The sequence below is a fragment of the Antechinus flavipes genome, chromosome 2 (assembly GCF_016432865.1).
Source record: "Antechinus flavipes isolate AdamAnt ecotype Samford, QLD, Australia chromosome 2, AdamAnt_v2, whole genome shotgun sequence".
Taxonomy (NCBI): Eukaryota; Metazoa; Chordata; class Mammalia; order Dasyuromorphia; family Dasyuridae; genus Antechinus; species Antechinus flavipes.
Genome location: NC_067399.1, coordinates 680,533,563 through 680,558,562, shown reverse-complemented (window position 1 = coordinate 680,558,562; position 25,000 = coordinate 680,533,563). Strand labels below are relative to the sequence as shown.

Sequence of the window (25,000 nt, the reverse complement as noted above, 5' to 3'; positions counted from 1 at the left end):
CATGCAAATGTGAACACTCTGGAGACAAAGGCAGGTCAACGCGATGACTCGGAGATTCATGTCGACAAACAATATTAGATGTTAAAATGTGTACCTTTGACAAAAGTACTAATATAGTGCTTTTGATTTTTTCCTGATGAAAAGTGAAAAGTAGTAATTATGGACTGACAGAGCAAAATGAAGTTTTGAACCGAAAGGCAAAGTTCGCAGATGAAAAAACCCAACCCAATTAGCTGCTCGCGAGGAATCGAAATTCCGAGCGTTTGCTCCTCCGGCTCCCTCAACAAGCTCCTGATTGACTCTGCTTAGATCCGGCCGGCCATGCAGATAAATCGACAGGCCCCGTGCACGCCCCGATGCTTAATCATTTGTAATAGTCATATTTACCCTGACGGAGAACTTGCTCTCTCAAGCCATTCCCCGCCCCGCGCCCCTCGCTCACTCGGCTTCTGTAGCCTGGCCTTTGCTTTAGAAAACATTTAATAGTTTGCTTTAAATACATCCTCGCGCTGATATATGACTGCCCTTTGTCTGCCTCTCCGAGAAAGCTCGCGCCCTTTTTCCCCCCACTGTGCTTTGCATGAGTTGTCATTGCTAGAGAGACGTGACGTCGGTGGCGTGGACGGGGCGCTAAGGTCTCGCTTTTCTGTCTTGCACAAGCAGCTACTCCGTGCATAAAGGCCATCAGCCCTAGCGAAGGCTGGACCACCGGCGGGGCCACCGTCATCATCATCGGGGACAACTTCTTCGACGGCCTCCAAGTCGTGTTCGGAACCATGCTGGTGTGGAGTGAGGTGAGTGCCCCCCCCTCCCCGGGAGACCCAGCGCCGGTGAAACGGGGCATCCCCGACCCCCGGCGAGCCGCCTTTTCAATCTGACTTTGCACATGTGGCCGGCCCGAGCCGGACCCTGGGAAAGGGCCCGAAGGCCCGGTGGGGCCCTCTGGTGGAAGGCCTGCGGAGAAGGGAGGACCCTCAGACAATTGCTCAATTAGTGTGGAAATTACTAGGAGCGAGCTCACCCCGACATATGGAGGCAATTTTCCTATGGATGATGCCCTGTGGCCTTTCCTGTAAACTAAAACCCGGGATCGTTTGCAGATATTTTTCTTAAAAAACACGGGCGCGCCCCGAGCTGCTCCGTGACAGCAAGGAGGGGGAATTATTAAATGATGGTCCAATTTAGGGTCATTTGGGTAATTATATCCAACTGGTAAGTGTCAGTTCTCTCATTGCCATTGGGATTGACCGTCTGTTTCCTGTACGATTTTTGTAGCTGATAACGCCCCACGCCATCCGAGTGCAGACCCCTCCTCGGCACATTCCTGGAGTGGTGGAGGTCACCCTGTCCTACAAATCCAAACAGTTCTGTAAAGGTGCTCCCGGCCGGTTTGTCTACACTGGTGAGTGGCCGCCGCTTCCGCGGCTTCTTCTTTGGCGATCAAATAACCGCGTCCTTGCTTGGGAGACCTTTAAAGGTGGTTGGAAATAACTCTGGAGTTGGGTGGTTTTCGTAAAGGCGACTTTGAGTGTCTTCGGGGAAATAAGAAGGAGAGAAAGGTCTGGAGTTTGCCGTCATTTGGAGGAGCAGCCAGAGTTTGGGTTTCCGGTTTGTGGGGATGAGGAGGGAAGAGATCTCTTTTCTCCCTTCTCCGAGGCCCCTTCTCAGAATATTTTTTAAATAATCAAAGGAAATGATAAATGTTAATGAAAGTTAATAAAAGCACGACTGCAGTTTTCTCCCATCTAAATTCATGAAGATCTTCCCCCCCTCCGTCCTCACACCCTTTAGAGATCCACATCCTCTAGGTTAAATGACTTGACTCTAAGGTTCCTCCTCACTCTGGCATTTCATGTTTTGAGTTCTAAGGTCATTCTGGGCTCTGAGTCTCAGTTTTGACCCTTCTCACTGGATTGTCAGGTCCCTCCCTTTGAGCTCTGACCTGCTGGGGGCCCGATGCCTTCTCCTACTCTGACATTCTTTTTTCTAATGATCTCCAATATAGGATGTAAACTCCAAGACCAACCCCCATCAAATTCTAATTCAAATGTTCCATTCCTGACTTTGCATGGCTGTTTTAGGGTCTCTGAGATGAGGTTGTTTGAAGGCCCTTCCATCATTCTGTCTGTCAACGTTCTCTAGTCTAAGGCCCTGTCTAGATGTGACATTCTTTTCCAAGTATTAGGGCACCTCCACATTCTGGCATCCTATGATCTGTGTTCTAAGGCATCCTAAATCTAACGCCCTGTCTTTGGGGTTTTAATTACTCTGCCAGTGATGACATTCGACTATTCCACGGACCCTCCTAACTGATATTCTATGGCCCTTCTCAACCAGACACTCTCTGTTCTACATTTTAATAGGCCTTTTTCTTTTCAACAATCTGTTCTTAGCTCTGACCCTCTGTTTCTGACATTCAGTGTCCCTCAGAGCCATGGCAGTTTGGGTTCTATAGTCTAAGGACTCTGCTAGCTAACTTTGACCTTCCACATTGTTTGGTCTTTCTACCTCTGACAATAAATATATTAGTAAGGTCCTTCCCAGATCTGACACTTTGTGTTCTAAGGTTCTGGATTCAAAGGATCTTCTCAGTACTAATCATCTCGATTCTAAAGGGCCTAGAGGACATTCCACATTCCTTATGCCAAGGCTCCTTCCACTTTTGACACTCCGTGTTCCGAGGGCCCTCCCAGCTCTGACGATGTTTGCCTAGCCAGGGGTTCTTCATCTTTTCTGTGGGTGCCTTGGCCTCCTTCAGCAGAATGATGAAGTCTGAAGCCCCCTTCTCAGAATCAAAATACAGTTGTCAAGACACTAAAAAAATCAAATTTGGGATATTGCTCATGGAGCCCCTGAAATAAATCTCTCCACAGACCGTCCTCGTGAGGTCTAGAATCTGGGCTCTGATCTCTTCCAGCTCTAACCCTCTGAATCCTCTGGCTTGCTTGACACAGGCTGCTATAAACTTCCCACTTCCCAAAGTGTTTGTTTGAGATGCCGGGGTGTTTCTGGGTCCTCGGGATTTGGTGGTGAAGTGGCCATGGAGGCACTATCATACGGAAACCACTTGTTTTTTCCTTGCATGTCTGGTTTTGTTCTTAACTATATCCAGAAATCAAATCATACCTGAGAAAGGAATGTTCTTATTCACAATCCCCCCCAAACTTACACCCTCTGGCTTCCAGAGGGTCCAGTTGGCTTCCGTTAGTGGTCACTTGGCACTGCTATCACCCAAGCAACGGCCCGATCATCTTGGTTAAGTCCAATTGATGCTCAGTCTTCATTGTCAAATGGAGAAAGGATAGCAGAATATAAAGGGTCCAGCCTAAACCAGGAGCCGGAACCTCATTCTGGGCTCAACTCTGTTAAGGGAGTTCCCACATGGGCTGACTCTGGCCTCAGACACTTACTACTGTGTGACCCTGAGTGGGGTCTCAGTTTTCTCTTCTGCAAAATGAAGGGGTTGGACTTGATGCTTTTGGGGGCCCATTGAGTTCCCCCATTCTGGGATTTTCTTTGGCATTATATATATATTATATCTTTATAAATTATATATATAAGTGTATGGATGTGTGCATATATATCATGTATTATATGACTATGTACTGGATCCCTGGATTTAGCAAGGTTTTGTGGCCCATAACTATTGTCTCCTGATTTCTATATTCCAGTCCTCCCTTGTGAGAACTATGCCAAAAGACATTAATTTCCAATGGGGGATGGTTCAACTAGAATACAGAGAAAGATGAGATAATTGTCCTAGAGAGACTTCTGTCCTGAAGGGGACCCTGAGCTTTCCTAGAAGCCAGGTGATTGTCCCCTCTCAGGCCCCCGGGGATTGTGCAGCCCATTTAAATTGGGTCTTCTTTTGGCAAACCCGGGTCTGAAAGGGACTTTCCTTGCCAACAGTGCCAGTCACCTGATGCTCGGGGAAGCGAGATCAGTGCTTGCAACCCTCAGGTAGGCTCTGAGCAGGTGGGTCCTTGGGACCTGTACCATATGGTGAGAAGAGAGTTTGGGGTCTCCCCTCTCCCAGAGTCACTTCTCTTTCTGGTTTTTTAGATGAATGTTTGTCTCAGGCTAAAGGGATTTGTGACATTAAAGCTGGAAGAGAGTCCTGTAGTCCAAAAAACTTCCTTAAGCATAGGAGAAAAGAGCTTCTGAGCATGCTTATAAAAACTAAGTTAGGATATCCAAGGGACTCTTTCTGCCAGAGCACATGGCTGAGGGTGGGTGACCTGGAAGCAGAAGAAGACAAGGTCAGGGATCCTGAGGAATATTCCTAGCCATAGTGATTTCCTCAGAGCGAGAATGGATTCTGCCTCTTTTTCTTTTTTTCTCCTTCCTGAGTCTCCATCTAAAAGGCCAAGAATTCTCAAGAATCCATTGTTTCATGGATTTTCAAAATATTTAGGAGTATCACACATCATAAGAAAGATCATTTTTAAAAATATAATTTTTAAAATCAAAATTTCATTGGATAAGCTAAAATTTCATCCTTTGTGGGGCCCTGGGTTTTTAGATATTCTTTAGTCTGATCCTGTTATTGGCAGGTGAGGACACAGCCCCAGAGAAAGTTCGACTTTCCCAATGTCCCTCACACAGGTAGTGAGCCCCAAGTCGAACCCAGCTCCAAATCCCGATTTGGCCCAAGCTAAGCCTTTGATCTCACTTGAAATTCGTCTCTTTTCTTCTCCAAGCAGCTTTCTAGAGCTGGGAGCATCACAGCATCTTAGGGTATCTTGGAGAACATCTCTTGCTCACAGATAGAGAAAGAGGCTCAGGGAATTCGAATGACCACAGACAGGCAGTTGCTATGGAAATCTATGAACTTCCACTTTGCTGTGAGGAGCTGCCTTCTCATTATTTGATTGTTAAACTTCTGAGATGCCGCGGTGCCTCTGAAGGGAGGAGGAAAAGCAGCCCCTGTTCAGTGTCTTAGTGCCCTGTGTGTGGCAGCGTGAGGGATCTATCTAGAACTGCCATCGTTTAGTGGGAGAGAGAGGTGACTGAGGCAAAGAATCCTAGAACCCGCAAGCCGGAAGGGACCTAGCAGCTTCTGGCTCAGCTTCTTCTGTTCAAAGGGGGGAAAATCCACTCCATCTTAAAGCAAGATATTCTAATTAGGGAAAATTCTCTGATATAGGACCCCATTTAAGGAAGGTACCATATAGACCAGACCGGGCTGTATAGGGGCAGCTGGGTGGCACAGTGGAGGGAGCTCTGGGCCTGGAATCAGGAGAACTCCTCTTCCTGGGTTCAAATCTGGCTCTGGACACTAGCTGTGTGACCCTGGGCAAGTCACTTCATCCTGTCTGCCTCAGTTTCTTCATTTGTAAGATGAGCTGGACAAGGAAATGGCAAATCATTCTAATATTTGCCAAGAAAATCCCAAATAGGGTTGTGAAGAGTTGGATGTGACTGATATGATTCAACACCAATGACTATATAAATAGATAGGGAGGCACCTCCGATTGCCCAATAATGTCTTCTCAGAAACTGCATGTGAATAAACTTCTTTGACATCAAAATGATTTTGGGGCACTCACCATTTAAATAAACATTTTCACTAGCTCTTTGGCCAGCCTGGGATTTCAGAGAAGGAAAATAAGCCCCTGTACTGATGTTTGACATTATTTGGGACCAGGCCTTTTTCTTGGAGGAAAAGGTCCCACAAGTTGTTTGCTGGGCTTCATGACCCAATTCCAGCTGGCTGCTTGAAAGTCCGGTCCAAACAGGTTCTGGCACTGGTTTTTAGAAGTAAAAAATATCTTCATTTTAAGGGAAAGTTTGAGAGGGAAAATGCTATAAATCACAGGCCTAAAATGGGACCTTAATCTGGGTAGTAAAAAAGCAACTCCCAACCCAAGGAACTTGTGCCTTCGCGAGCACAGGCCCCCTTCCATCTGGCTCAGCTTGCACTCGTCAGAGGCTGGGGAGGGGGGAGCTGAATCTTTGGCTCACTGCATGCAGGTGACCAATCCAAATGTCAGATATTTCGGCCACATCCCTTCTCTAAACCTTCCCAGGTTCCCCTCTGCTTTATGACTGCCTCCCAAGGGCTCAGAAATTCAATAGTTTGTTGAGTTTTTTTGGTCCAGAAGATTGCCAAATAGTAATGAAGAAGAAGAATAAAATAATATAACAATATTCATTATTATTAATTAATTAAAATAATAAAATAAAATAATAAAAATAAATTTATCCTCGGTCAAAAAACAAAACCCAACCCCAAAACCCAGTCCCAAAGAATGGCTAGCCAGTTAGCAGGTCTCCTTTCCAAGAAGGCTGAACAGGGACAGATCTGGCTTGATCCTCTCTCTGGGTCTCCTTGGTCTGCCTGATCTAGATCAGGTCTCCAGGCAGCAGCCCAGCACCTAGAATGTAGGATCACAGGATGATAGCGCTTCAAGGGACATCAGAGGTCACCCTCATGCCCTGGCTCCTACCCCAGCCCCAGGTCCTCTCCCACTCATCTCTCTGGGAGAACAGAGCCAGGTGCCTCATAAAGCCGCTTGTGGACTGACTGACAGATAGGCCGTCCTCCCTCTCGTATCTGAATGTCCTCTTTAATGAGTTTTAATCAGGATTTTGTTCTTAGCTAGATCTCTTTGAGATCCCATTGTGATCATCAGCTCATAGGTTTCAACTAAAAGGGATCGGAGAGACAATCGGATCCTACCCCTCCATTTTGCCCAAGCGCACACAAGTGGAGGTTTTGTCCAAGACTCCAGAGATCCTTGTGTCGGGAGCAGGATTGGAACTCAGGTCCCCGGCCCCCAGCTCAGTGCCCTTCTTAGTCTTGAGCAATATTTGGCTTTTATTTGCCGCCCGGAGTCGTACAGTCCGGATGTGAATTTGTGGCCAGGAAAAAGTGCTGTGGGCAGAGGATCCTTCTTCTCCCAGCAGATCCTCTGGGCTCAGAATTCCAGGCTGGAAAATGCAGATACGTGGTGGACGCTTTCAAGCCCAGCCGTTGGGGGGTAAACGGCTAATTTATTGCCTTCCCCTCCCCCTCCCCAAGCGGAGCAGTGGAAGGGGAATATCCATTTCAAACACGGCGTGGCCGGATCCTCTGGGAGGCTGTGCCCAAGGAGAGAGGAAAGGGAAGGAGGGGTCATAACCTGTCTGACCTGGAAACTTCTGTCTGATTTGCATTGCTCTGAAATTGATGGGGACAATGAGATAATCATTGGAAATTACACTCGCCACTGAAAACTGAGCTCCTCTCACTGTATTTCACAGTGTGGAAAGGATGTGGTCTCCCGGGGCCGGGAGCGGTCCCTAGGGCATCTGGTTCCCATCAGCCTCCCATGCCGGGACCTCTCACATTTAACCTTGGCGGCACGGGGCGGACCCCAGGGCCGCAGGGACCCGGCCCAGGTAGGGCTGGGAACGTGGGCCAGGAAGGCTCTGTTTACAGGAATATGAAAAGTTCCAGATTTCCCCCGGAACAGACCCCATTCGCCAAACCGGAGCAGAGGCCGGTGGCCGGCTCTCCCGCCCCTCGCCCGCTTTGCCGTGGCTTTCAAACTGTTCCGAAGCTGCAATTACCTGGGGAGGCGGGGCGGCTAGTTGATTAGCATGGTGAATTAAAGGAATGAGTCACAAATGACATGTCCGGCTCCTCGGCCGGCCCCGTATTCCCAGCGCACCTCCCCCCTGTTGTAGAAGGTCAGAAATTAGAGCGAGAGAGCGGCTCTCAAGCAGCTCCCACTCAGGAGCAGAATTAGCAGTCATGCTGTATGTAATTGCCAGTTACTAGTAAGCTGCCTTCTAGACGGTAAAATGTGAAGGAAGCGGTGGGCCCCAGAATTAAATTAAGGCGCTATGGCGGCCTTGGGAAGTGACCGTAGCCCAGTTAGCCAGGGCCTCCGAGGCCGGCTTCAGGGTGGGGCGGAAATGCGCTCCTGCTTTTAGGCGAATGGCCGCCTTCCCTGAGCATCCTGCCTAGAACGGGCAAACAGGATCCATTGGCGCCTCTTTGGATCCGTCACCGGAGGGATCCGAGTTGTTGGAAGGGATACCGGAGATTATTTTTTAATTAGACCATCTAAGCACGATAGTGTGATCTGATTGAGACAAATGAGAATTTGGACGCTTCTGACTGGAATCACGTGGGGGCTGGAACTTCTCGGGAAGCCCAGCGCACACGTTTGCCAGGGGCCTTGGTGCTTCTCTGGCCTTGGGACAGCCATTGTGGCCAAAGCTTGCTGGGAGCCAGACGTCCGGTGCCGAAGGACCAGGGGGCTGGCCCGCAAGCCCAAGCCCCAGCCTGTTCCGAAGCTTACCTGAGGTTTTAAGCACCTCAGTGTCTGGTGGCCCCTCTCTCAGGAAGAGATTTCTTTTGCTCAGTGAAAGAAATGATCACAAATTACTCGGAGCCGACGTGTCATTTGCCACTGCTCGACGAGCCATTGGCAGTCGATAGTGACCAGGTCCAGAGAGGCCATGGGAAAGCTTGAAAGCTGGAGGCAGGGAGCCGTCCCCCCATGGGCTCCGCACTTCCTGGGGCGGGCCCCAAAACGGTCGTTTCTGGACAAAGGCTTGGGTTCAGGTGCAGGCTCTGCCAGGAATCGCTCGGTCTGTGTTCTTTCTGATGGAGTGTTTATGTGGAGGAGGGAAGTCTGGGGCGGGGGGAGAGGGAGGGAGCACCTTCAGCCCTGCCCAGAGTTTCCCAGCTTAGCTGGCATCTGGGCGCTGATGTGGGCACGTTTCCCCATCTAGCCCACTTCACATCGCCCTGCGCAAGAACCTCTGGTTTCTGGAGCCTCTGCAGGCCTTTGGTGAGCCATCAAAGCGGCTTCCATCACCGGGGCTGGGCCCTGCTTAGTCAATAGCTCCTCCTCTCCATCACAGCCAACACAAACTAGCTGTCTCCTAGGTCAGTGCTCTTTAAACAAATGACTTGTATCCACAGAGCAAATGATTCTTAATTGCCTTCCACAAATCATACTATTTTTACTATGCTAAACCAGGGCTCGTGCAACCTTCCTTCTGGGGAGATCCTCCAATTGTTTCAGTTATCTGTTTCCCCTGTCTCGGGGGGAGACTAAAAAAGTGAGTGTTTTAGCCTTGGACGGTGAAGTCTGTGCTTTGGGGCTGGGTCCCCGCCATTAGCCAGGGAGCCGCCGCCGTCCCGCAGCAACGAAGCTCGGGACCCCTCCCCCGGGCCGGGCCGGACCTGTGGGATCCAGGGCCTTTCTAGGGAGACAGAAGCCCTGCGGATTCTTTATTGGGGCACTCGGCCCACGCTTGGCCCCTTTGCCCGACCCACAACTTCAGGTCTTCAAGAAGGGCCAGTTGTTTGGGCAAAGCTCAATGGAGACGTGCCCATCGTCCCAGCTCGGCCGCTCCTCGGGCAGAGTCGCCTTGCCTTCCTGGGTTCCCCAGCTGTACGGGGGGTGTTGGTTCTTTGATGGCGGGATCATGACGGAACCCCGCCTTGGCCCCGTGACTTCTGGCATCGCTGGGAAGTCGCTCGGGATCCCAGAACATCCCCCTCGTGCCCGGATGACTCGGGTGTGCTTTCTCGCCTCCCCCCGGCCCCCTCCTCACGTCCACAGCCATCATCCTGAGCCTCCCAGAGCCACAAAGGAAGGGAAGACCTTTCCCTTCCTGTCCCTTCCTGTCCTTCCATATCCACCCCACTGCAAGGCAGCTCTGAGCGTGAAAGGGACCGATTAATTAATCATCCCGATTGGCTTCGTCGGGGCTGGGGCAGGGCAGGGGCCGGGCGGCCTCCTTTCCGGGGGCGGCCCCCCGGGTTCGGCTCGGGGGTGGCTCCGGGGGAGCGTCCCCTTTCTTTGCCGTCTCGGAGGAGGCCCTTGGAATGAGACATACCATTTGTGCTGTTGCCCAAGTAGACGATTTGTCCTAATCAGTGACACCCATTTACTAGAATTGCTTAAAATGAACTATACCTCATACCGAAATCGCACATTTAGAGTGTGCCATACATCATCTGAAAATTGAGGGCCAGTAAACTTTTCTGTTCCTCCGGCGGGATCATAGACATGCATCAAAATGTTAAAAAATGATTGGTGAGCGAGAACTGTCACCCATTTATCAAGGAAAAGGGACATTATTTGCTAATTTCCCAACCAAGCTGGTGACAGGGTGCTTCGTCTTTAGACCCATGGTGACCAGCACGGCCTTTTTGTTATTAGTACAAGTCAAGCGCTTTTTGGCTGTTGCTAACAAGACACATTTGTCTATCATCACAGTGGGCTTGCTTTTTTTTCCTGGTGGCCGGGACCAGAGTCCGCTCCCCGCCTCCCGATTGGCCGCCCGCCGCCGGCTCCGGCGACACCGGCAGAACAGCCAGCCTGATAAATCACAAAGTTTTCATGTCAAGGTGAAGCTATCGACTGGGCCGCACCGAACCCGACAAAATGGAGTGGCGACGAGGCGGCCATTTGTCTTCCCAAAAGGACAAAGGGGTCATCCGGATTTCACTTAATAATTGCTGAAATTTTTAAACTCAGAAACAGGTCCAGCTTTCTATTAAATGGGTGGGAGGAAAGAGACAGAGACGCAGAGAAAGGCACAAGCCGGGAGGAAAAGGAAGAGCAGGAGAGGAGAGGGCAGGAAGAAGGCGCGTTCCTGGGATCTGCCCCCCGTGTTTTTTATGGCCCAAGCTCGGTGATTAAAAGATCAGAAACTTGTTGTCTTTGGAAGACTCAGAGGAGAGGCTTTTCTGCTCAATTTCTGGTTATTTTAGGTTCTCCCTGATTTCACACCGTGCCTTCCTCATGAGCTCTTTCCACTGGGTTGGGAATCCCAAGATTGCCTTCAAAAGCTGTCCCTATTCTTATTTTTTTTTCACTATCCTTCACTTCATATTTTGTAAAATGAAAGGACCAGATTAGAATGAGAGCTCTCCACTTTTCTTGGCTATTCTAGAGCCCTTTGGCATTCTGATGAAGTCTCTGAATCCTGCTCAGAAAAAAAATAATAATTAAAGGCATAAAATAGAATTCACAGAGCCCATTAGAACTACAAAAGAACTCTATGTTATTGAAATAAAGATAGTGGGTTTTTTCCTCCATCCAGGTTCTTGGATTTCAGGTTAAGAACCCCTAGATGACCTAATTTCTAAATGCCTTCATCATGTCTCTGTGTGACATGGACCTGGAAGGCTATTAGGAAAGGAGAATAAAACAAAAGAAAGGGTGTGGGTTCAAATTCTGGCTTGGGTCTTTGGGGCAGGAGAGCCTCAGCCTCCTTATCTCAATAATCCCAGTCCTAAATCTCTGATCAGAAGATCCAGTGAATGTTCTCAGAGAAATTGCTAAATTTTCCTACTTTGGGCAAAGATCCAATAGAGACAATCCAAAGAGAGGAGCAGAGCCATTAAGGAGAAAGCTTCAGCTAATATATGTGGTCGTCCACGGCTTCTTCAGAAGTGGCCAGGGAGCCAGACTCACAGTCCTGGGAAGCTAGCAGCTCCCAAGGTCAGAATTGATGGTCTTTAATAGTCTTACTGATAGCCATAATGGCAGACAACAGCCTCCCCAACCTATTGTCCCAGGATTTGTAAGACAGTGCGAGCAGCCTCAGGTGGAGAAGACATGGGAGCCGGCTCCCTACTCAGTGGTGCTGACCTTGGTTGGGATGGTGGCGGGGATTTAGGTTGAGATAGCTTTGTGTTTTCATTTTAAGTCATCATTTGATGTGGTGTGTGTGTGTGTGTGTGTGTGTGTGTGTGTGTGTGGTGAGGAGGGGGGGATTTAGCTTGTCTACAGAAACATGCTCCAGGCTGCAAATTGGTACCTAAAATTTGTAGCCCAAGGGGAAAAAAACCACATTTAAGAAAAAAACCCAAACAAAATAAATTGTATTATTTAAGTCTTGGAGGATGCAGAAAAGCCATAGCTAGGAATTTGGTTTCTGTGAAATATTTGTTTTTTTCTGAAATATCTTTTAAAAAACGGAAGGTTATTAGTCTGTGATGTGGGCTGTTTTCTGCATTTAAATATAAAGGTTTTAAAATGCTGTTAATGAGCACACGGAAGAACTTCATTTCACCAGGGGCTTCAGGATGGGGAGTTATTGCACATTCATTGTATAGTGGAGTGCTCATCAGAGAATGTGGTAAATTTTAAATGCAGCAACTCCCATTGAGACAATCGACCACAGCAAATCCGAGGAATCTTTGAGAGGATTTTGTAAATAATTTTCCAATGGCGTTCTCTTAAGGAAGGATGCCAAAATGGACGTTTTTCCTCTCCTTCCCAAAGTCTTCATTGTCTGCTCAGTTCTGTTCCATTTGCTGTCCTCCTTCAAGTCGCCATGCGGGCAGAAGCCCTTCTTTTTCTGTGACGCCTCTTCCCCCTCCACTAGAAACAGTTGATGAGAACCTCGGGGTCCCTAAATGGCCGCTGGATGGGTTTGTGATACCCCCCCCCCCGATCGCCAGCTCATTCCCACTCTTGTGCTTAGCTCATTTTTGAGAGAGGAATGCCACGGATGAGGGTTCGAGCCGCTTGTTGGGTGGGTCCTAGGAGGGCAGCATGGGGCCAATGATGTGGCTGCTCACGCCCTTGGAACTCACTTCCAACCTAGGGATTCTGGGCATTCCAACTCAGCTCAGGCAGCTGGTTTTCCCTCCTCTGCCCCTCAGTCTCTTCATCGATAAGAAGGAAGTCTTTGGAATGGACACTCTTATGAGAGCCCTTTGTGCTCAAACTCTTGAGAGCCATTGAATTAAGGATTGAACCAAAATTTTTAATTTTAAGGTAGGAATAATTTGCCATCAGCCTGAGTGGCCATTTTCAAAGACCCTGCTCTTGGTCTCGTGTCCACAGCGGTCGACCCTCGCCCTGGCAGTTCTGGGCTCTCGCCCAATGGGCTTTGCTCCTACGGGCACAATCCCAGGAACACACAGACTAGGCCAGGTAACCCATCTGCCATTGGGTGCTTTCATGAGTCATGCGGAGGTATCCGTATTTGCAGATATCCCCAAAGGTCGGACCTAAGGTCTTCTCACTGAATTTTTTCCTTTCCTTTTCCAACTTGAAAAATTAAATGATGACATTACTGACATTTGTTGTGTTAGCATTTACATAGAGCTTTACTTGGATTCTCCCAACACCTTCCTGAAGTCCTTGTTGTTGTTATCCTCACTCTCTAGATGAGGAAGTGGAGGCTCAGATAATGAGTGTCATGTAGCTAGGACACTCACCTAGTTGCTACAATGAGTAGAACTCTAGAATACCTGAATTCAAATCCGGCCTCAGACACTTACTTGGGCAAATTACTTGTTGGCTGTTTACCTCAGTTTCTTCAACTGTGAAATGGGGATAATAACAGTATCTACCGTGTGAGAATCCAGGAGATCATATTTATAAAGTGCTCGGCACAGTACTTTGGCGCCTACTATGCGCCTGATTTAGCTCAATGTTTTATCCAGGAGACCACTTCCCTGGCAGGATGCTCTCCCTTCAGTTTTGGCCTTTTTTACCTTCTTCTACACAATTTCCTTCCAATTCTCCTAGTCTTGCTCTAATTGAATGAAAAAACCACTCACTTAATCTACAAGCTCTTATTAAGCACCTACTGTGTGCCAGGCCCTGTGATGCAAGACAAACACAAAAATCCTTCCCCTCAAGGAGAGAAGGCTGGCCTGCAGCACACTTAAGGGCTTGGCTACTCATCTTAAAGGCTCTGGAAAGTTTTCAGCCAGACATTCATTGATAGTAATTTGAGGCTATGTCTACACTTGACCCCATACTCTAAAAGGCTTCACTGTTTGTCACTTTTAGAATCATCTTTGCCAAACAATTAGACCACAATACTAGTAGGGGGGATAGGGCAGCCTTTCCTAGCATCTGCAACCTTATTTAGATTTAATTGAGGTATTCTGAACTGAGAATTTTGAACTGAAAAACTACCCACGGAGGTTGTGAAAGAGAAGTTGGGTGGAGGATCCCCTAGGGGAAACTGTGTCGGGCAGACTCAGGCACTCTGCATTCCCAGTCTCATTGGCTTCCGTTCCATTGATTTTTGGAAAGTTTTGAAATATGACATAAAAATATGAAGCCCGTCTCAGTGGATATCAGGCCAGCTTTGGAGGCAGGAAAACACTGGGTTCAAGTTCTGCTTCTAAAACATACCTACTAGGTGACTCTGAGAACACAGTGGAGCTTAATACTTTCTTGTTGAGTCACCGATTCACATTATTCTTTCATTGACTCCACATTTGTTGGGTGTAAGAATTGGGGATGTGTATCCATGGAGGGAATGTGCCCACCCAGAAGTCATAGGATCAATGAGTTAAAGATATTAGAGATAACGACATCTAGCTTCTCATTTGGGTGGCGGGGGAGGGAACTGAGACCCAGATTTGTTTTTACAGCAGATCTTTGAAATTTCCCGAGCTTTGAATTTCTTATAGATGAAATGCACTTGCCAGAGACAGTTGATGAGCCCAAAGTCTTGCGTGGAAGAGGTGGGTGTGGCCCCCCCAGCCTCTGGCTCTAGAGCTACAAATGAAGATGGGAAACCGGTAGCTGGTTGGGACTTTATAGAATTTGTTCCTAAATTTTCTTCAGTGTAGAATCTTTTTTTTTTTCCTGTTTGAAGTGTGCAAATCAATTTCCCAAGATCGCACTCCATCAAATCTAGTCTTTCTTGGCTGATTTTAACATGATTCTCCCAGAGGACCCAGAAGGAGATTAACTTGGGAGAGAAACTTTGGGTTTTATCCCTGCAGAAGGAAAATGGTAAACAATAGAGACAGTTTGAAGCATTTGAAGGATAAATTGGTTTCTTCTCACTTTGTCCACGGCAAGTTCTTCTAACCTCTTGCCTAAGAGTGGACTTGTTTAAGAGCGTCCGTGAGAAGACGTCACGGGCTCCTGCTGCCGTTTCCTTGGGAGGATGACGTGGCCCGCCTCGAGAGAAGGGGCCGGTGGTGAGATGCCGGGACCCTCTCTTGGAGATCCTCCAGACCCAAAGGCTTCCCGTCCCTGGAGCGAGAGGCTCTATCTGGGCTACCATTTTTCTTAGTTTTCCATCACTGCAGGGCTGGGCTGGGTAGATTGTAGTCTCCATGAGCCCATAAAAGCCAGAAACCAATGTATTCTTTGAGGGATGTAAACAGAATTGTTTGAATGCCATCCAATCGTTGTCAGTGAGGGTATTATTTTTGTAACAAGGAAGATGAGCTGTCCCCTTTTCTGTGTTCGGTGTCACATCACAATACCATTATTTCCTGCCAGGCACTCCTGAATGGGAAGACAATCCCCATGCACTAGACCCAGTTAGGCGGGCTGGAGGAATGTCTGGGAACAATATCCCAGATGTGAATGAGGTGTTTCTTGATTTCCAATTAGAAGTCAACAGTGGATGTTTTCCCATCCTCGGTCAGAGGACTTTAAGGAAAGAGACTCCCCGCGATCTGCTCGGGTGAGGGGAGTCAGTGGCCTGCGCGTGAACCCACCGGCGTCTGATTGGACGAAAGCATTAAGCGACCCGACGTGCTTTTTAATGGCCTACCCATGAACCCATGGCCAAAATGGAGCCTGAGAGAGGCACAGTGGTCGGAGAGGCCGCTGTCCGAGGGGTTAGGAGAACGGGGAGCGTGGGGGTGGGTGGGGGGCCGACTTCCGGCGGTCCCGGGTCAGGCTGGGGAGAGCGGCGGGCCGCCCTCCCACCGGCTCGAGCCCCTCCTGATGAATGAGGCGACTCAGTCTTTGTGTTTCCTAGGCACTCCACGGTGCTTGGCTCAGCCTGCCGAGTTCTGTGATTGAAATTCATTGCCAAATTTATTGAGAAATTAATGAGAAAAGCTGCAAAGTATTGACTGGGAGAGGAAAACACAACTCATCTTGAATGAGGAGGAAAATGCAGCAATAATTTAGCCGCTATTGATTTTGCCCTGTCCATGTATTGATCTTCATTTTACAATATTAATTTGCACCTGCAATCGGCTGCAAAGGGAACCAGTCTCATCTCACTGCTGCGTTAATGTGCAAACCATTAGGTGGTCTTAAGGAGTAGCATGTTACAAGGCCTATCGGCAAGGCGGGCTTTTTCCCTTCCATTTTGGTGTGTTGCAGAATGGACTAAAAATTAATTTTTTGTCTGACAAAATATTAAAGCGAAAACCCATCTAGAAGCCATCCCTCCTCTGGCTCGGCGGCTGCTTTTCATCTGGGCCGGGAACAATCAGCTACCTGAAATTCCACCCGCTTCTCATCATCATGCCCATATCAGTTCAAAGTTCATGAAATTTCTATGAGCATTGATCTCTCCCCATTGATTTTTTTTTGCAGCAGATCTTTGAAATTTTAATTTCCCGAGCATCTGAATTTCTTATAGATGAAATGCACTTGCTAGAGACAGTTGATGATAAAGTGGGGAACTTAGCATCATTTTGAAGCCTAAAAAAGGGAGGGAAGGCGGGCGTCCTCCGACTCGGGCTCGGGCTCTGGCCGGGGCCTTACGCCGTGGGGGTGGGGGGCGCCCGTCGGCCATGACGGCCCCCTCCGCGTAGGCCGCTCTTCGGCGGGCGAGCCGGGAGGGCGAACCCCGCGGAGCGGGAGCCATGGCGGCTGCCGCCGAGGGCGGGAGAGACGGGGCACACTCGTTGGCTCACAGCAGTCTTTATCACCTGGTCAAGTTCACCTACTTACTTATCAGTGGGACATTTAATAACCTCAAGGTGATCTAATTGGTATTGGCATTTTCCCCCCTCGGATTCAGCTGGTTAATGTGTAAACTACTTGTCAGCAAATAGCAGTTTGTCACTGAAATCAGGAACACCCTCTAGAGGAATGTCTCTGTATTGAGCAATCAGATTATGCTTTATTTAATTTTTACACATTACAACCTGAGCGCTCCTTCAGGCCTGGCTCGGGCCGGGCCGCCCGGGGTGGGGGCGCCCGCGGCCGGGAGGGGAGCGGGAGGCGGGCCCGGCCGGCCTCCCCCTCCCGGCCGCGCCGAGGCCTCTCCTGCAGATGTTCTGATGATGTAGTTAGGCGGCTAATGTGAAAAAGGGCCTCATTAGGAGGGTCTGGTCGGAGCCGGAGCCCGCTGCCTCATGCCAAACGCAGGACGAGGAAGTCACAGGAAGATGATCATTATTGAAATGAAACGGGAACTCGCTTAATAGCTGGAGCCGGCAGCTGGAAGGGAGCAAATGAATGGCTTCCTGTTTTTATTATTGCAGGCAGGTTTGGGGAGGCAGGAGGGAAGCTTCTGCCAAACCTGGGCTCCCGGGCTTCTGGGCGCCCGGCCTCCCGCCCGCCCGCTCCACAATGGGCCGCCTGTGCGCCGGCCGCCCAGAAGCTCGTTTCCGGCAGGAGGAGCTTCCCTGTGCGTGCCTAATGACACGATTTCCCCCAGCAAGACTGTCCACCGAAGCACAATTACTGGAGAAGTACTTAAGGGCAGCTCAGATGGATGGCCCGGCCAGCTCGGCCTACTGAGAGACGGCCCGCCCTGGCTCGGAAATAGGCTCCCGGGGCCATCCCGGCCGAGCCTCCACACCTCTGGGGGGCGCTCGACCTCTCCCCTCCTCTCCCTCTGCATCCCACCCTCCTTCTGCCTGAAAGATGAGCTGCTCAGGATCATAAGGTCAGGGAGATGGGGGGAGGAGGAGGAGGCAGAAGGAGGAGGAGAAAGAGAAAGAGGAAGAAGAGGAGGAGAGGAAAATGAAGAAGAAAAAGACAGGAGAGGGGACAAAGGGAGAAGGGGAAGGAGAGGGAAGAGGAGGAGAAAGAAGAGGAGGGGGAAATGAGGAAGAAGAGGAGAAGGGGAAATCAGGAAGAGGAAAAAGAGGAAATAAAGTGGAGCAAGAAGAGAGGAGAGAGGACAAGGGGAGAAAGGGAAGGAGAGAGAGGAGGAGGAAGAAGAGAAAATAAAGAGGAGAAAGAAGAGAGGAGAGGAAACGAGGAGAGAAAAGAAAGATGAGGGAGAAGGAGGGGGAAGAAGAGAAGAAGGAAAAAGAGAAAGAGTGAAATAAGAGAGAAGAAGGGACAAGGGAAGAAGGGAAAAGTGAGAGAGAAAGAGGAGGAAGAACAGGAGGAGGGGAAAATGAGAAGGGGGAAAAAGAGAAGGAGTGAAAAAGAGAGAAGAGGGGACAAGGGAAGAAGGGAAAAGTGAGAGAGAAGGAGGAGGAAGAACAGGAGGAAGGGAAAATGAAGAGCGAAAAGAATAGAAGGAAGAAGAAGAGAAGGAATGAGGAAGAGAGGAGAGAGGATAAGGGAAGAAGAAGGAAGTGAGGAAAGAGGAGGAGGAAAAAGAGGAGGGGAAAATGAGGAGGAGGAAGAAGAGGAAGAGAAGAAAATGAAGAGGAGGAAGAAGACAGGAAAAGGGACAAGGAGAGAAGGGGAAGAGGAGGGAGGAAGATGAAGCAGAGGAAGAAGAAAAGGAAGAGAATGAAGAAGGGAAGATGGAAAACAAGGTGAATATAGAGAAGGAAGAAGAGGAAGAAGAGGAGGAAAAGTAGAATGCTCTGAACAGGAAAAGTCCCTCAATCCTTCCCCGACGAGGACAAGCCCAAATTCTGTCTCGTTCTGACATCAGGATCTCTTCAGAAGATGCATCAGACCCCAGTGTGGCATTCAGCCTTTCCTACCAATAAATCAGTCAGAAAGCATTTATCAGGCACCTATTTTGTGCTGGGCCGGCCAGTACAAAGATGTCTTCAAGGAGCTTATATTCCAGCCTAGGAAAAGCCTTGTTCCCGCTAAGAACAAAGTTTGGTTCCCACTTTGGGGGCAGTTTTCTGCCCGCTAGAAAATCACCCCACCCAAGGCCATGGGCCCATTTCCCAGATTTCAACCTCCCTCCCCCAGCCCCCCACAAGCACTTTCCCTTAATCTAATTAGGTTTGTGCTTCAGAGGGCTCGGCATACGGGTCTAATAATATGACCGCGTCCGTTTTTTGGCCGTTAGTTATTAATACAGACCTTAAGGCAGTCCCAGCTGACAAAGGAGGTTAGGTCATCAGAAGGCAAACCCAAACCGGGCGCGTCACAAGAAAGGAAATCCTGCCCGGTGCTGCCCATTGGCACCTCCCTGACGGTGGCGGGCAGAGAGCGGGCTTTCTGGTCACAGCTGACGCCCCTTTCTGTTGCCACATTAGCTTTAGCCATCCCAACTCGAACCGACATCACGGACCGTTAAATTTTTATCAATTGTGGTATGATTAATCCCCCAGTCCACTGGAATGACTTAAATATTTAGGATGTTTCTTCTGTTATGACTTTAATGCTTGTAAAGTAACAAGATTAACTCCAGTGCACTCAGAGATATTTAAATATGTATCCTCCTCGAGCTGGAGGCGCTTTCTGCGTGGCAGAAGTATGGAGGATCTTCGGTCACGTCAGCCCCTATTTGGAGGATCCACTCTGGCGAAGGGCCTGCGTGTGATAACCGGATATCTGGTCCTTTCAGAGGGTGTCTGATTGCCTGGCTCATTTGGCATGGAAGGCGATTCCCTGCTAACCAAGCTTCTTATTCATTCAGGTTTTATTGCTGTGTAATTTTCTTATTCTGAAATAAAGGCTCTCCAACAAAAATTACTATGCATTAGGCCGCGGTCGCCGACTCAAATGGATATTAATACAGTTTATCTCTAAAAGGACGAATAATGTATTTGAAACAGATAAAAGGCCCTCCACTAAATGAGGAATGTTAATATCTTATGGCATGGTTAATAAAGAGATATTTCACAAGGGAGACTTGTTTTATGACTTCTGATACAACAGCCCTGTAATCTGACATATCTGCAATGATATAATTTTGCTCCTACATTCATCTCTTTTACACTCGGCGGCCTCGTCGGAGCTCAATTTGAATTCAGGACAAATGAGTGGCACTAATTACTTGGAGGGGATTTATTAGGAAGCGGAGACTCTCCCCGTCAAGAGGCCGAGGGAGCCCGAAAGGAGCCCGAAGGGCGTCCTTCGCCCCCAAAGGGGCCCCGCCGTTGGCTGTTATTGTCTTTAAGGCAGACTTTCAATTAATTCCGGCCGGATCTGTATGCTTTTAAGATGACACGGGCTGCTAAATCACAGCTCGCCGTGGATGGCGGATGGCCGTCCACCCATTAATTCGGGGTGCCTGGGATGCCGGCAGATGGACACGCCTGGAGGAAGAGGGCCACAGATAGGAAGATAAACCCGATTTGATTTGACTTCTCCTTTTTGTCTTTCTTCTTCTCTTCCTCCTCCTCCCGGTCCTCCTCCGCCGCCTCCTCCTCTCCGTCCTCCTCCTCCTCTGCCTTCTTCCTCCTCATCTTCTTTTTCATATTTCTTTTCTGGCCCTGACTTTCGCTTACCCAAGGCTCCTTCTCTAATTATCCACGAGGTCAGTAAGCAAAATTGGGAAGAAGCTGGGAGATCAATACAAATTATCCTTGAGCAAACCATGGCTGACAGTTTGAATTGCAGCATATGTTTACCCAAAATCAGGCAATTTATCTTAATATCAGCAAAGTAATGCAGCGCAGGTGAAAGGTCAGGCAATCTCTCCACCTCATAATTACCCAGTTCTAAAACAGGAAAGTGGTATTGATTGGCCTGGCTCGGGGCTCGCCGCCCGGTGACTGGGACGTGCCCGTTTCTCGCCCCAGCTCGGCTGGACTCTCAGCTTGTAAAGTCGACACACGGAGGATTTATTACATGTGTGCGGGGCAGGGCCTGCCGCATTCTCCTCGGGCCCAGACCCTGCCCGGGAAGTCGCTCCGGCTCCTCCCCCGGTCCGGCCGTGGGGGGACGGACCCGGCGGGCCGGGCGTGACGGGGAGGCGGGCGGGCGGGCCGGGGGGCCCGAGTCAAGGTGGATTTGGTCTGTTATTAGTCAAGCTGCTCTGCATATCAGCAGCTGCTCTTTGAGGCACGGAGGCAAATTGAATAACCCGGCCCCCAATTATCCCGAACCTCCAAGTCTTTGGGATATATGTGACTTCTGCTGTAATTTAAAGAGAGAGGCCATTTTTCCTAATTCCTCCATGCAAATCTGGCAGCCGGCCCGCCGGTGTCGGGAGCCTCGGTGGGACCGGGGCCCGGGCCGGAGGCCCCTCCGTCTCTGGCCTCCTCGGGGGCGGCGGGAAGCGCCCCCCGGGGCCCGTTCTACCCGGGCCCTTCCCCGGGGTCCGATCCCCGGCACCGGCGCCCGGGTCTCCTCGGCGTCCGCTGTGACGCCGAGGCGAGGGGGACGCCTGCCGGCATCCGGGGCTGACCCGGGGAGAGCATCGCGGGAGAGCGTCTTTCTGAGAACCAGAGGCCCTGGTTATCACGAGTCATAAAGCCTCCGAAAGCTTGCATTAGGGTTCCAATCACCTGTCAGCCGGATTTGCATGAAATCAATAGCGGTTGGCCATCTATCTTTTCTGATCACCTCTCATCAGACCAGATTCATTAAGTCGAGCGGTCCCGGTGATTAGCTGGGGAAGAGGAGAAATCTTGACAAGTTACAAATGCACAGTACGCCACCTTCTCTGTTCCCTAATCAAGAAATGTAATACTTTATTTAATCCCTTCGAAGTAAGTCATTTGGCGCGGCCCTGGCAGAGGCTCATCTGTCCCCCACGCACCGGGCTCCGGCTTGACACCCTTGTATGGGCCCAGGCAAAGACATGACAAATTGTCCCCCAAGTCAATGCTGACAGCTTCTCATGATTAATGGTCTGATTATGAAGTGGTTTTACACATATAGAATTTACATCACACAGCGTTAGGAATTTTGCCATGTCACCCACGCCGAGGCGTCCCGAAGAGCTCCGCCGTGTGCAGAGAAAAAAGAGAGAGGGCCAAATCCCAGCAAAAGCCGTGTCATGTAAAATCAATACGGCGGATCAATGCTTTATTAACAAGAAAATGTCTTACTTCACATTCCTGTGTGGACCTTTGTCTCCAAGATGCATGATGGAATGTCAAATCGCATCGCAGGCTTCGACTCTCCGGCCCGGCGCCGAGCGCGCTTCCGGGGGCTCGCGGGCACGCGGGCGCGCCGGGCGGGCCTTCGCGCGAATCGGCAGCGCCCCCCGGGAGCGGCGGCCCACCCCGGGATCCCGGGCCCCTCGGCCCCCGCGGACCCGCCGACTCGGGCCGCGTTAATCGTCAGATTACCTGCTGACTAATGAGCGACGGCCTAAATTGCAGGCTGAGTAATGAATAGATGGGGGCAGCTCTTATTAGGCTCAGAAAAGCCATTGATTTATGTCGCGCCGGGCAGCGTGGAGTTACTCTGCGAAAAACGCTATCTACATCAAGAACTAATATACTCTAATATAAGTATTTTCATCTTCGCTCGAGTCCTTGGGCCTCGAGGCTCAGTTTTTGTTGGAGTCGGGCAGAGCTATAATAAAGCTCTATGACTCCTTATCAAGCTTGTTAAACACAGTGTGTGCAGGCTAACTGAGTCACCTCATGATTCATGCACTGTACACAGCTCCGTGTGCCGCTGATTTATGACCAAGCACAGTTCATAGTCAAAATTACAATTTGAGGGATAAAAAGATTAATTACTATTTGTGGCCTGCAATTTCATGAGGCTAGTAGATTGCAGCTGTGGAATGATAGCGCCCTACATCAGTTTGTAGTCAGCCATTCACAGATTATTAAAGCTTTGGAAGATTAAGCACTCCTCCTGCCTGCTTGGTGTGCAGGCAATATGTGAGACAAGAAAGGACCACAGGGATAAATCTGAAGCTAGCAATAGCTGGACATATGTCATAATTGCCAGTTTCCCATAAATCCCCGGCCGGGAGAGAACGCGGCGCGGGATGCGGCGTCACATCCCGACTCTGGTGATCACTCTATATGGCCTCAGACCCAGGAGGGGGCGGCCGCGGCGGTCACCGCCCTCCTGGTCCGGCCGCTGACCCTCCGGCCTTCTCCCTGCCCGGGGCCGGGAAAGAAGCAGTTGTGCTTTTGTGTGTGAGAGCGAGAGACAGAGACAGAGAGAGACACGCGGAGACAGAGAGACAGAGACAGAGAGAGACAGAGAGACAGAGACAGAGAGAGAAAGAGACAGAGAGAGACAGAGAGACACAGAGACAGAGAGAGATACATGGAGACAGAGAGAGACAGAGAGATAGAGACAGAGAGAGACAGAGACAGAGAGAGACAGAGACAGAGGAGACAGACAGAGGAGACAGAGAAAGAGAGAGACAGAGACAGAGAGAGACAGAGAGACACAGAGAAAGAGAGACAGAAAGAGAGGAGACAGACCAACAGATAGACAGAGATACACAGAGACTAAGAGACAGAGACAGAGAGAGATAGAGACAGAGGAGACAGAGAAACAGAGACAGAGACAGAGAAAGACAGAGAGAGAGAGACAGAGGAGACAGACAGATCGACAGAGACAGACAGAGACACATGGAGACAGAGAGACAGAGACAGAGAGAGACAGAGACAGAAGAGACAGACCGACAGAGACAGGCAGAGACACACAGAGACAGAGAGACAGAGAGAGACAGAAACAGAGAAAGAGAGACAGAGACAGAGAGAGAGAGACAGAGAGAGAGAAACAGAGACAGAAGAGACAGACAGACCGACAGAGACAGACAGAGATACACGGAGACAGAGAGACAGAGAGAGACAGAGACAGAGAGACAGAGATAGAGACAGAGACAGAGAGAGAGAGAAAGAGAAAGAGAGAGAGGAGACAGACAGACCGACAGAGACAGACAGAGAGAGACAGAGACAGAGAGACACAGAGACAGAGGAGACAGACAGGCCGACAGAGACAGACAGAGAAGGAGACAGACAGACCGACAGAGATAGAGAGAGACACAAGGAGACAGAGACACAGAGAGACAGAGACAGAGAAAGAGACAGACATAGAGAGGCAGACAGACAGAAAAAACAGACAGAGATAAATGGAGACAGATAGAAAGAGAGAGACAGACAGATAGAGAGATAGACACAAAGACAGACAGAGACGGAGAGAGACACAGAGACAGAGAAGGAGACAGAAAAACAGACAGAGAGAGAGAGGGAGATAGAGAGAGAGAAGGGGAGAGAACGATTCCAATCCTAGGACATCAGCCGGGGAGTGTGGGGCCTGTGGTCTGTTTGTGATATAACAGGTAACAGATGACATCAGCGTAATTAACTTGACCCTCCCTTTCTATTTTATGTTCCAGCCCTTAACGAACCAACCATAGACTACGGCTTTCAGAGGTTGCAGAAAGTGATTCCGCGGCATCCAGGGGATCCTGAAAGGTTACCGAAGGTTAGTCCCCTAGAACGAGAGCGGCTCATCGCCTCCTTTCTGTTCTTCTTTGGAAGTGTTTGCTTGTGTTTGTCTGTTTGTTTGTTCCCCGTGGGCCTCTTGGGGCTGCCATCGGGCGTTTAAATCGTCCTGGTTAAATAACCGGGCCCCACCGTGAGGGCCCGAGACCGGACGCTCCCTTTTCGGACGATGGCGGGTCCGGGGCCCCCTCCGTCAGGCCCTGGGCCCGGAGGAGAGCTCCTCACAGGTGCCCCAGGCGGTAAGGAGGCAAGGGCCGGTGCCACGTTTCATCTCTCCGGAGAAGAAGAACAGCTTTTCTGATCCAAATATTTTGGATTCTGCAAGGGGGACATAAACTTCCTGCGTAATGAAATAGTTCAATTAAGCATTTTCCACTCCAGTAGCCTGTAGTGATTTCCATCTAAGCAGTCCCCCTCTGATCTGTGATTATTTGAGTCGTGTTTTCCTTTCATTTTCTAAAGCTCGATTCAGTTTAATCTTTTGTTTACAAAGCTTTTGTTATAAGTCCCTGACTTAGCAGGCTAACAAATGAAGTCCACACATTAATATCTAGAGGGACTTTTCATTTAAATTCCACAAAGACAAAAGCGGCCTGTGTTGTTTATGCACATGCCACGTATCACAGAAATTTCATTTTGATGTGTAACATTAAAGATAAGTCAAGCTTATAATTTCCCCTTTCCTTTGATAGAATTTTGTCTCTGGCTCTCTCCCCTGCAATCTCGGGTTTTCAAGGCAAAGTTGAAAACGCGAATGAAAAATGAAGTCATAACGCGATGACT

General features: G+C 49.5%; 1 protein-coding gene across 7 annotated transcripts in view; it reads left to right on the top strand.

Moving 5' to 3' along the window:
• Positions 1-25,000, top strand: part of EBF3 (EBF transcription factor 3) — a 148,600-nt gene that overhangs the window by 108,536 nt on the left and 15,064 nt on the right. For 6 of the 7 annotated variants that reach the window (XM_051982729.1, XM_051982726.1, XM_051982728.1 and 3 more), the window contains exons 9-11: positions 664-794; positions 1,276-1,402; positions 24,109-24,197. In XM_051982729.1, coding sequence (XP_051838689.1) covers positions 664-794; positions 1,276-1,402; positions 24,109-24,197 — 347 coding nt within the window. Of the gene's footprint in view, positions 1-660; positions 795-1,275; positions 1,403-24,108; positions 24,198-25,000 lie in introns of all 7 variants that reach the window. The other variant, XM_051982727.1, reaches the window with a different exon arrangement.